The sequence below is a fragment of the Theropithecus gelada genome, chromosome 13 (assembly GCF_003255815.1).
Source record: "Theropithecus gelada isolate Dixy chromosome 13, Tgel_1.0, whole genome shotgun sequence".
Taxonomy (NCBI): domain Eukaryota; kingdom Metazoa; phylum Chordata; class Mammalia; order Primates; family Cercopithecidae; genus Theropithecus; species Theropithecus gelada.
This window is the reverse complement of record NC_037681.1, coordinates 66,564,214-66,576,841: the sequence shown is the minus strand read 5'-3', so window position 1 is coordinate 66,576,841 and position 12,628 is coordinate 66,564,214. Positions and strand designations below refer to the sequence as shown.

The 12,628-nt window shown below is 44.2% G+C and overlaps 1 protein-coding gene across 1 annotated transcript in view; it reads right to left on the bottom strand.

Annotated features, from left to right (window-relative positions):
• PRKCE (protein kinase C epsilon) overlaps window positions 1-12,628 on the bottom strand; it is a 544,098-nt gene that overhangs the window by 92,512 nt on the left and 438,958 nt on the right. Inside the window, exon 11 of the mRNA XM_025354242.1 lies at window positions 9,541-9,695. Within this exon, the coding sequence (XP_025210027.1) occupies window positions 9,541-9,695 (155 nt within the window). The remainder of the gene's footprint in view (window positions 1-9,540; window positions 9,696-12,628) is intronic.

Here is a 12,628-nt window from a genome sequence, read left to right as displayed (position 1 = left end):
GAATATTCACCACTATTTTACTTTCCTTCCTAAAATTGCACACAAAGACAGAGAGAATAAGAAAGAAACAACGCAACACAATGTTGGAATCTTGAAAGTAAACGGATGAGTGGTAACTGAATTAGTAGATCCAAGAAAACAGAATCCTCAACCAGCAATGGGGAAGGTCAAGAGCAATCAAATTTATGCTGCAGAATTTCCACCTTCCTATCCCCAAAGCTCAGGAAATATGCAGTAACAGCTACTCTGGAGATGAGGGTGATGTGGAGAGAGATAAAAGAGAGATTTGCTTGAAAACTAGTTATAAACCCAGATTCTTCTTTCCTCTTGGCATGGCCCCTTCCCTGTCCCTAGAGGTTTGTTCTCTGGAGCAGTGAAACAGGATCTCTAGACTAAGCATGGAGTGAGGGTAGTTGGGCATGACGGGATAGTACTGAACACAGGAGAATTAAATAAACATGTGTACTCTGGAAGCTGGGTCCTCCAATCTGGCTTCACTTGGTTCCTGCGGTGCTGGCCACTAGGCCATCTCCCTTTAGGCAAGACTCTGGGAGTAATCGAAGCACTCCAAGAGGAAAGTCCTAAAAATAGTGATAGTCTGAGGCTCCCCAACTAAGTGGGCCACCCAGATTAGTCTACGGTGAACCCCAAGTTGACTAGTCCAATATCTGAATGATAGTTCCAGAAAGAGAAAACAGAAGAGAAAGAATCATTAAAGAAATAAGTAATACATTTTCTAGAACTGAAGGGCTTAATTTTCTAAATTGAAGAGATCTATCCTGGGTGACTGCAATAGATGAAAACAGACCTATGTCGCATCATTCAATAATTTTAGAATAATGGAGACAAAGCTTTAACACACTTCTGGAAAACAGAAATTGATCCATACAAATGATCGAGAATCCAATTGACTTCAGACTTCTGCACAGCAACACTGAGAGTTGGAAGGCAATGGAACGATACCTTAAAATTGAGTGAAAATGCTTTTTTTTAAAATTAAATTTCATCTTTTATTTTAAGTTCTGAGTTCTTATGCAGGATGTGCACGTTTGTTATACAGGTAAATGCATGCCATGGTGGTCTGCTGCACAGATCATCCTATCGCCTAGCTAAGCCCAGGATCCATTAGCTATTCTTTCTGATGCCCTCCCTCTCCCCACCCTCCCAACCCCATCCCCAACAGACCCCAGAGTGTGTAGATCCCCACCATGTGTCCATGTGTTCTCATCGTTCAGCTCCCACTTGCAGGTGAGAACATGTGGTGTTTGCTTTTCTGTTCCTGTGTTAGCTTGCTGAGGATAACGGCTTCCAGCTCCACCCACATCCCTGCAAAGGACATGATCTCATCTGAAGATTCTTTTTTTTTTTTTTTTTTTTTGAGACGGAGTCTTGCGCTGTTGCCCGGGCTGGAGTGCAGTGGCCGGATCTCAGCTCACTGCAACTCCGCCTCCCGGGTTTGCGCCATTCTCCTGCCTCAGCCTCCCAAGTAGCTGGGACTACAGGCGCCTGCCACCTCGCCCAGCTAGATTTTTGTATTTTTTAGTAGAGACGGGGTTTCACTGTGTTAGCCAGGATGGTCTCGATCTCCTGACCTCATGATCCGCCCGTCTCGGCCTCCCAAAGTGCTGGGATTACAGGCTTGAGCCACCGCGCCCGGCCTGAAGATTCTTTTTAATCTAAAATTCTATGCCCAGTCAAACTCTTCATCAAGTCCGAGAGTAAAATAAAGATGATTTTAGATATAAAAGGAAAGTCTCAAAATTTCACTTCCTATATATTTGTTCTCAGAAATCTACTAAAGGTGCTTCACCAAACTGATGCAGTATACAAAAAGAGGAAGGCAGGAGATACTGGAACCAGGAACTTAACATGACAGTGGGAAAAGGAAGCCTAGGATGAAAGTGAAGTGGAATCCCAGGGTGACAGCTTTGTGGCACGCACACAGGGCAGAAGGTAATCTTTTAGACTGGAACAGTTTACAAAGCTTGGCGAAGAATGTATCCAAGAATATGAAATTAATAGAATACTGATTATACTTAAACATCCTAAAAGGAGATATGGACAGTTTGTAAAGAGTTTGTGGTTGAATCAATAATAATTACGTAGAAAACAAAGAGATATTTATTAACTCCAGAGAAAATAAACAGAAAAAAATGCATTGGGAAGGAAAAGTAACTATAGCATACCACATAACTGAATTCCAAATAGTATTTCATAGTCATACTAATGTATACTATATATTCATTTAACCAAAATTACAGAAAACTATATTGAGAGGATGGGAGGTTGGGAAGGGTGTGCATATGTCATAGGGCTGTGGAGGTGGGTAGTGGGTGAGAAACAGAACGAAATCCTCATCTTCCACAGTGGAAAGTCACTAGAGAATGTCTAAAATAATTGTTTTTAAAATCACAATAAGGCTAGGTGCCGTGGTTCACGGCTGTGTAATTCCAGCACTTTGGGAGGCTGAGGTGAGAGGATTCCTCAAACCCAGGAGTTCCAGGTTGCACTGAGCTATCACTGTAACGCTGCATGACAGCCTGGGCAACAGAGCAAGACCCTGTCTCAAAAAAAAAAAAAAAAAAGTAACAATAAGATAACGTTGTTTCTACATACAGAGGTACATATCAAAAGACCCAGCTAGGAGTTGAATGTGGTTGCTTCTTTGGAAGGTGAAATTGAGGGGAGGGAAGGCAAAAAAACCTGCTTTGCTATTTACCAGAACACCATGTAGAACTGATTCATCTACATGTATATCTTTGATTAAAGTAACATCTAAGCTTTACACTATCTCATTCTGTGAACTCGGGTGAGTTATTCCACCAATTTTGGTTTCCAAGTTCTGCATCTACAAAATGAAGGAGATGGATTATGCAGTCTCCAAGGCCCTCCCTGATTTAACATTCACTCAACATTTCTGCCATGGTAGCTGATCTCCTTCCATTAGAGACTCGGTCCTTAGATCTTTAGGAGTTTTATGTCAAAATATCATTTTCTATAATGGGTGGGGTAACGCTGACAGCTGAGAACAATGCTCTCTGGGGAAAACAATCCCCAAGTACCCTCAGTGACTTTCTAAAGGTCAGGTCCTAGAAGACTCAAAGGCAAAAAGAGATGCCCCTACTTTCTCCTCCCTTTCTTTGTATTAGAGTTTTAAATAACTTGATAATGTATTAATAGAGGATGAGACCACACGTTAGACCTTCCAGTTATTAATTCAGGTTTAACTAAAGACCTTCATCCAAGTCAGGAAATCCCTAACTGTGTGCCAATGGCAGGATATGATTCCAGAGATTAAGGCACACACTTTCCCCTCTGACTAGCAGGATGGCAGGACTAAAATTTATATCACAACTTCATACGCATTTTCCATACGGAGGCCTGGTTTGGAGGGCACGGCTAGAGACCTCAGTACAACCCCAGCTCCTTCTAGGAAAGCCCCTCCTAAGCCTCTCCTATGGGCTTTGTTCCCTGTCTCTGGAGAGAACAAGATAGTTAAGACAGGTTTATAAGATGCACTGAGGTTCTGACTAAATTTTTGTTCCTTGCTCTTAATTCTTATTTGACTTTTTGTAAACATCATGGTCAACAAGGAAAGCCCTTTCTAAGCACCTCCCGAGGACAGAGGAATCTAGGCTTCGCCAAGGCAGAGGCACCTCCTCTCTCTCCCCTCTGCCCAATTCTGGCACCGGGCACACTACAGGCACTGGGGGAAGACTGACTCCCAGGGAATGATGATAAGGGCTCATTAGAAATCAAAAGGCTTGGAGAATCTAGGGAGGGAGAGTTTATAACTTATACCTTTCTCCGCTGGTGGATAAAGACCAAATTTTAGTGCTCAAAATGACAAATGTTAATTATTCATGATATGTGACATAATAAGATGCTCTGTCATTTCCCACTGGCTTTCATATCCTCTATCACAGTCTGACTTCTAGTAATCACTCTCAGCTACCTTTTGAAGGAGACAAGGCAGGTACTATCTGAACTTCACAAGTGGAGAGCAGTCACAAAGAGGTTTTGTAAGTTGCTCAAGAAGATTTCTCAGAAAGTTCTCTAGAAACTGTTAAACTGTTTACCCCTGGGTAGTTATGAGTTTGATGAAGAAAAATGGACTTTACACCATTTTTCACTGCTTAAATTTTTATTTTCCCTATGACTACTACTTTATCATTTCAAAAAAGAAAGAGTTCAATTTTATCAGAAGGAAAGAATGAAGAAAAAAGGATAAGAAATAATTCATTTCTCTAAAGTGATTTCAGGCATCCCTTTTGGTGACTGGGATGGATAAGACATCTCTAATGTTCTTTCACTGTATCTTAACAATGTAAATCTGAGGTATAATGTGACTGGCTAACATTTACTGAGAACTTACTGTGTGGCAGGTGGTATTTTAAATTATTTAGACCTATCCACCCATGAAATCCCTACAACTTTGTGAGACAGGTATAACTATCATTCCCACTTTATTGATGAGGATGCAGGCAGAAAGCATGGGGACACTTGGTCAGGGCTGTGGAATCTACATCTTTCTCCACCCTCTGCTGCACAGCGCTCCTGACTTCCGGATTACAAAAGAAAAAAAAGATACCTTCCTGGCTGCCAAGCCTTCAGCTCCATTCCCAGGCCCCCCTGCTCCCTTCACTGTCTGAGGCATCATCACAAAATCTCTCCTTCATGACATGTGGACAGAGGGAGTATTCTCTGAAAGTCAGCTGCTGCGGTTGGGCAGCTGGGAGAATCACATGCATAAGCACTGAGCAGCATGTTGAGGAGGAGGAATTTCCCTGAATCAATCTTGGACGGAAGGCCCACCCTTCCAAAACCTCCCACAGTGTCTACAAGTGTATGGGGGAGCGGGTTGTTAAATGCCATAATTAGGAAGAGTGGAAACAGGTGATCTAATGCATTCTTCTACTACAGCACAAGGGACAGGAACCCCACCCCCACCCCTCCCCCAACTCCATGTCCAGCAGGGAACACAGAGACAGCGCCCTCTGCTGTGTAGGGGGAAAGAGACCAGAGGAAAAGGAGATTGTGTCTATCTGCTTGGGTTCTCTTTCAAGTGTGAGCCAGAGAAATGACTTCTCTTACTTCTTGGACATGGACCAATTAGCTGCTAATTAGCTTGTGTATCAATTCCAACAGGAAAGCTGGAAAATTCTATCTCAACTTAAGCAATGACGCTTGTCCTCCCAAACTTGGTCTTGCCTGTCTCCCACATAAATTCCCTGTATCACACACAAAACATGGTCTCTGCCTGGATCAGAATAGCCAGAAGCCAACAGGCAGAAACACATACACACAACTTCTCCATCAACCTCATACAGACCTCCCCAGAGAGCCCTTCTCAGAGCCTTTTGCAGCTTGATACAAAGGCAGCATGGGAAACACAGACCACAGGGTCCTCAAGAATCCATAAAATAAAAGATAAGAAGAAATGGGTGTTTTGGGGGGTCCAGAAAAAGAAATATGTTGTATACTAGAAATGCTTCAAACAAAGACTTGAGAAATATACAACTGTGAGGTAGCAACCCACTGGATTAGAAGACTCTGGGGCAGTAGAGACTACAAGAACAAATATTGATTGATCATCTACTGCAAGTAGGATACCGTCTTAGATCAACTAGGTAAGCACTCTCAGGTGGAGTTCTCAATGATAGAAGAGGTATCATAAGTAAAAACCCTAGGGTGGCAGAGGGAACAAGCAGAATGCGCAATAAAGAGACTGTCATGTTGCTCAGGGGAGGCATGATCCCACTATGGGAGGGAGTCAGGGGAGGCCGCTCACAGCTGGAGTGCTTGATGAGGTCCCGAGGATGAATTCTCTTCAGCTATGGTCTCCCAATCACCTAGATAACATTTTTTTAAAAATACAAATTCCTAAACTCCATACGTCAGATCTATTGAATCAATAGCTCCAGGAGTATTACTCTGGAATCTGTGTTTATGATTATTATGGCAAAACATTCATGAAAGTAGACAGAATAGTGAACTCCAAGTGCCCATCATCCATCTCCAGCAATCACCTACTCATGACCATTCTGTTTTCACCCATCCCCTTACCTATTTCCCCTCCCCCAGTATTATAGGATCTGTATTTTTTTAAACCAGAGACCCTGAGGCAGTCAGATCTTGGATGTGAACTGGGAACCACTGATGCAGACACAGATTAGGAGCAAGGGAATCCTAGGGACAATGGGGGCAAAGGCTCAGAGAAGTGAGAGCGAATGGTATTTTGGGGATAATGGCAAGTAATTTGGAGTGCCTAAAGGGTGGCAATGGGGATAAGGGCCAAAAGGTCATCAGGGCCATGGGGCCCTGTTAACAGTACAGTGTCTCTTTGTGAGAAGCACAAAACTCCATTTCCTCTGGGTAGAAAAGCATCCTTTGCTGAGGGCTGAAGCTCCCCATGCAAGTGGAGAGGGGCTGGATGCCTTCCCCCACCCACTACCTGTGCCCCTCACTTCTGCTGGGCCCAAACTACAAAGCTATGCACAGCAGCCCCAGGGCCTGGGGTCTGGTTCCCAAAGATGTTTGGACTTTATCTTATAAGGGCTGAAGGCTGCTAAGAAGGGGAACATGCAACAACCAGTCTGTGTTTTAGAATAGTGGGCAGCAATGGAGGGGAGGTGGATGGATACACTGGAGGGCAGAAAACCAAGAGGCAGTAAGCTAGTGAAGACAGCGACTACTGCAAACTAGCCAGGGAAGAATGGAGAGAGCTGGGAAGGTCCAACGTTGATGGGGAGAGGTTTAACAGAAGAGATCTTGTGTGGGGCTCTGGAAATAATGCAGGGCTAGATATAAAGGAATGCTGGATACAGAGATGTGAAGAGTCATTGGCATGTAGAAGTTGTCTGAAGCCATGGGAAGGCTGAAATTGCCCAGTGTGTAGAATAAGAATGAAGAGGCATGAAGGCCCTGGGGAAAACCAGCATTTACAGGATGAAGGAGCCAGCCACAGTGATAAGAATGGTTAGGACAATGGGAAGGGAGGTGGGGAGAAGAGAATGGCTCATAGAAGCCAATAGAGCAAAAGTGGTCACAGGTTGGTGAGAGGAAGACATTCATTTAGGGAAGCTGAAATGTAAGGGAAGGTCAAGTTTTGGAGTACCTAAAATGATTAGCAAAGGAGTTTAGAGTTGAACTTGAAAAGGCGGGGTACCAAGTGTCATGGTGTGCAGCATTAGTTGGTGTGTCAGTTACACCTCCTATGCCTGTCATTTACCACGTATGGCTTTGGACACATTCCTTAAATTGAGTCTCTGTATCCCTGCAATAAAATGTTGGTGATTTTACTCACTCTATTAGAGATGGGGAAGACATCTCAAGGAATGGCAGTTTTTCTTCTTGTCCTTGGCACCTAACAATGCACAGCCTTGAAGTACGTGCATTGTATCCAATTCCTGCATCTCTAAGTAGCTTGTAAATTGCTTTCAGGATAGGGATTAAGGCCATTCAGACCATTAACTGAAGTCAATGATCCTATGTTGATATTTATTATGCACAAATCAAGAAGAGCATGTAGAATAAGAATAAAGGAAGATTGAAGGTTTAATAAAAAGAAGAAATGGCCCTTTGAGTTTGAAACTTAGAGAAGGATCCATATAGATGTCCAATCCTACCACAAGGTGAACAGTGGCAGGTGCAGCAATGAAAGTCTCAAATTGCAATTTCTTCACAAAGGAAAGTGTGAAGGATGCAGAGACTCACTCTGGCTAATGGAGCCAGGCAGGCAGTGCTGCATGGGGTTTTGCGGCTGGACAGAGGAGGTACAAATGAGGGCAGAAGCACAGCAAAGTTGGAAATTGGCAGGTGAGTTTGATGAAAGCTAAGAACCTTTGTGGGTGCGAAACAAGGGGTGTGGGAAGTGAGGAGAGAAAGGTGTATGAAGCTGTAGCAGACACAGCCTAAAGTGACTCCCAACTCATGCTCTGGTATAATCCTATAATCTTTTGCCCTTGAGTAAGGTGGAGCCTGTGACTTACCTCTAACCAACAGAATATGGCAAAGCTGATGTGATATCACTACTGGGGTTATGCGACATTATATGGCAAAGGGATATTGCAGATATAATTAAGGCTCAAATCATCTGACTTTGAGTTAATCAAAAGGGACATTATCTTGGGTAAGCCTGATTAGGGCCATTGACAAGAAGGCCCAGACCTTCCCTGAAGTTAGAGACTTACGGCAGAAAACACTTGCTCTGCTGCTGGCCTTGAAGGAGCAAGTCACATGAGTTCTAAAGCTGCAAGGAAAAAAAAATCTACCCACAAGCACATGAGCTTGAAAGATGAGCCCAAACTTCAGAAGAGAATGCAGCCCCGGCTGATTCCTCAATCACAGCCTCATGAGACCCTGAACAGGGCATGTAGGTAAGTCATACCTGGACTCCTGACCCACGGAAAGTGCAAGATAATGGATGGGTACTGTTTGACACCATTACGTTTGCGGTCATTGGATATGCAGCATCAGAAAAAAAATGCATGGACTCCCATGGCAAAGGGCCATGAATGGCAGCCTAGGAAGCACGGGCTTTATTATATGGGTTCTAGGAAATCACTGACTGAGGAAGCTTAGAGATGGCAGAAGGAAGGGAAGCCTGGAGTGGGGTTGACCAGAATGCCTTGAAGAACATCTGGCCAGGGCACTGCTCCCAGGAGCAGGTCAGTAATGTTCAGATGAGTAACCAAGTTCTAGGTGAAACCAAGCCAGCTACTCTTCTACCCAATTAAAAATAAATAAATAAATAAATAAAAATAAAACAAAAAAAGAGGAAGCAAAGACCAAGTGAAGAAATTAACAGCATTGAGAAAACCTTAAGGAACTTTAGTGTTCTTGTTGCTAATTATAAATATTTACTCCTCCCAGCATTCCTAACCTCACAGAAAAGCCTGCATAGCCTTGTTCTCTTTATGGAAAATTAGTGTGCGCGTGCATGTGTGTGTGGACGTGCGTGTGTTTCTTGGAAGGGGAGCGGGCAGTAATAAAGGATTGGACGATCTGCAAAAAGTCACTTCCTGTTGGATATTGTCTAGTTCCCATTCCCTGTTCCCCACCCAAGATCATAAACCCCCAGTCCCTCAAGCAACTCCTCCTTCCCTGATTCTATCTGCTGGAGAAAACTAAGCCAAACAAACTCAGGAAGTGGCAAGAGACTGGGAAGGGGAGGAAGTTCATGGCACAGAAGAAAAACGTAAAGAGAATGCCCTGATGTTCAAGGAAGAGGGTGGAGGAGAGAGAGAAATGAAGGTCACACCAAGGTCACCTGGCACCAAGCCTTTAAAATGTCATGCTTGAGCTTTAAATCAAAACTGGCACAAACAGTGGGTCAAATCTCCCAGGGCCATTCAAATACTAACATTCACAGGAATAAACAGCCCCCAAAAAACCCTTCTGTAAGCAAATTGGAACAAACAGCTAATCTAAAGCAGGTTGCTAAGAGATGAGTGGGCAGGAGCTGAAGTCAGTTCAAGTATCTGAAGCATCCTTTATTTTCTTCACTTTCAGCAAAGAGAGGAGGAGAGAAGAAGCTACCTGTAGATGACTCCATGCTGGTGGAGGAACATGAGGGCCGACGTGACCTCTGCAGCATAGAACCGTGAACGAGGCTCATCAAATTTTCGGGAGCGCTGAATCTGAAACATGAGGTCTCCACCATTTACATATTCCATGACGAAAAAGAGGCGGTCCTGAAAGGAGAGAAGAAAATGCCATTTGGGTCATTCAATTGCAGCTGCCCACACAGGCCAGCTTAGTGTGAGCTCAGCATAAGGTTACCAGGAATCAAGGGGGAAGAAGCCTCAAAGGTGGGTGAATCCTGGTAGCACCTGATCCAGAAAGAAGACAAAGGAATAAAGCACACAGATTAGAGTATGAAGTGCAATTTTACTTTTTCTCTGTCTTCCTTTGGTGGGCATCAGCTCGGTCTAGTGGAAGTAGCCTAAATGGACAGAAAGGAGACCGGGATCTTTGATTTTTGTTGCCAACTGGAAGTGTGGCCTTGGACAAGTCTCTGCCCTTTTGGGGATCCAGTTACCTTTATATGTGTGGTAGGTTGAACAACCCTCCTCTAAAAGATATCCAGGTCCTAACCTTTGAATGTGTCAATGTTACCTTATATGGCTAAAAAAAAAAAAAAAAGAAAAAAAAGGATTTTGCAGATGTAATTAAGTGAAGGATCCTGAGATGGGGAGGTTATCCTGGATTACCAGCATGGGTCTTAAATACAATCATAAATGTCCTTGTAAGAGGCAGGTAGAGGGAGACCTGAGACAGGGAGGAGGAGGCCGAGTGGCCACAGAGGCAGAGATTGGAGTGAAGCCGTCACAAGTCAAAGGATGCAGACAGCCCCGGAAGCTGGAAGAGGCAAGGAGCGGAGTCTCTGGAGGGAGAATGGCCTGGCCAGCACCTTCATGTAGGCCCAGTGATGCTAGACTCCTGGCTTCCAGAACTGTGAGAGAATACATTTCTGTGGTTTTAAGCCACCAAGTTTGCAGTAATTTGTTGAGGCAGTCCCAGGAGACTAACAGATTGCAATGTGGAATCATGAGACTGTGAACCCCCATTCACTGTGAGGGCCACTTTTTACTTTGGAGGATATTCCTTCCAGGATCCCCTGTGGCTTCCTCCCTCAAGGCAGCCCTCAGAATGGCCAAACCACAGTCACACCTCATTGGAGGTGGCCCCTTCTTACCTGCAATCTATGACAATGTGGGGAGAGGATGGACTGACATTCTCTTTGCACCGTTTCTTGACTATTATACTCTAAGCTCCTAGGGTGTGGGACACTCTGCTAGGTGAGGGCAAAGAATTATAAGCCATTGCTGTCCAGGGGAGCTTACAATCCAGGGGTGGAGATGGAAAATGGGCAAAATGATAAAAAAACAAAATAGGAGCCAAATGCATGAAAAACGCCAGGTGCTAAAAAGATTCAGAGAAAAAGGAGCTCTCTGACTTGGGAGGCCATGGAGGATTTTAGATGTAGCTAGGCCTGGAGAGAAAAAGAAGGTCGGGGGAGGCAGGAACCAATGCCAGGACATGGGAATGGAGTAAGCAAATTTAGGGGCCAGTAAACTGACCAGATCAGTTGTAGAGGAAGGTTAGCAAAGTAAATGGTGAGGTTTAAGAGGCCAGAGAGGCAGAGCACATTCTTTTTTTTTTTTGAGACAGAGTCTTGCTCTGTCGCCACGCTGGAGTGCAGTGGTTTGATCTCAGCTCACTGCAACCTCTGACTCCCTGGTTCAGGCAATTCTCCTGCCTCAGCCTCCTGAGTAGCTGGGATTACAGACACACGCCACCATGCCCGGTTAATTTTTGTAACTTTAGTACAGATGGGGTTTCCCCATGTTGGCCAGGATGGTCTTGATCTCCTGACCTCGTGATCCGCCCGCCTCGGCCTCCCAAAGTGCTGGGACTACAGGCGTGAGCCACCGTGCCTGGCTCACGTTCTTAACACATAGCTATAATGTAAGTGAAGCTTCCAGAGGATGTTAGCATATTATTTTCCATTAGGTCTCAGTAAAATTTACCAATGAGCTTCTTTATTTAGGAAGCATATCTATCTTACTACTGACATCTCTTTGAAAATAAAGTCCATAGTTAAGAATTGTTATTAATTCAAACTACTTTCATCCCCACTGCAGTCTCTAGAATTATTCAATCTTTACTGACATTCACAAAGGACCTAAGTCCGGTTTTTCTTCCATTTATTTTGCCCTTCTTCCAGGCCTACCTCGTTTTCTCCCTAGAGTAAAATTTTGTAATCAGAAGTACATGGGCTACCTTGCTGACTATTTATTCAATCATCCATTCTCCATTCAAATCCTCATTTCAAAAATTAAATGCTCTGGCCAATCTCAGACCATCGGAATCAGAATTTTTAAGGGTGGGGGCCCGGCCTCAGTAGTTGTAAAAGCTCCTCAGGTGATTCCCATGTGTGGCCAGGGTTGAGAAGCACTGACTCTCCTCCATCTGGTTTCTGCCTAGATATCTTGCATCTGTGCAATATAAGGATTATACATTATTTTGGTCTCCTTTCTGTCATTTCAAGGATTCCTTCCAAGAACAAAGACTCTTCAACTCATGCATTAGAATCACATGGAAGCTTGTTAGGACATGGATTCCTGAGCCCCCCACTCAGATATCTGGTTCAGAAGATCTGGGGCAGAGTCTGAAAATCTGAATCCTCTAACAAGTTTCCGGGCAATGCTGGCAGGCCAGGGACAACACTGTGACAGCCTCTGCCCTGGAGCACTGGGGCAAGCCTTTCACATGGGAAGTACAGCTGGATCGTTCACTGAACACTAAACCACACTACCTGAAACAGCTACTGAGGTGCCCATTCCATAGTCACCGGCCCTGGACTTGGACTTTAGCAACAATGGAGTATTTCCTTGACTGTGTTTAGGAGAATCCAAATCTCTAAAGGGGAAGAACCTCCCCTCCCCATCATCCTCCCTGGCTGCTTTTTATTCTACCAACACTGGACGCAGTTTTTAAGAGTAGGGGCTGTGGGGTGAGAAAGAGGCGTTCCCATATCGGTTTTATCACTCACTGGCTGCAAATGACTCCGGCAAATGCCTTTAACTCTCTGTGCTCAGTTTTCTGATCTGTAAAAAATGAG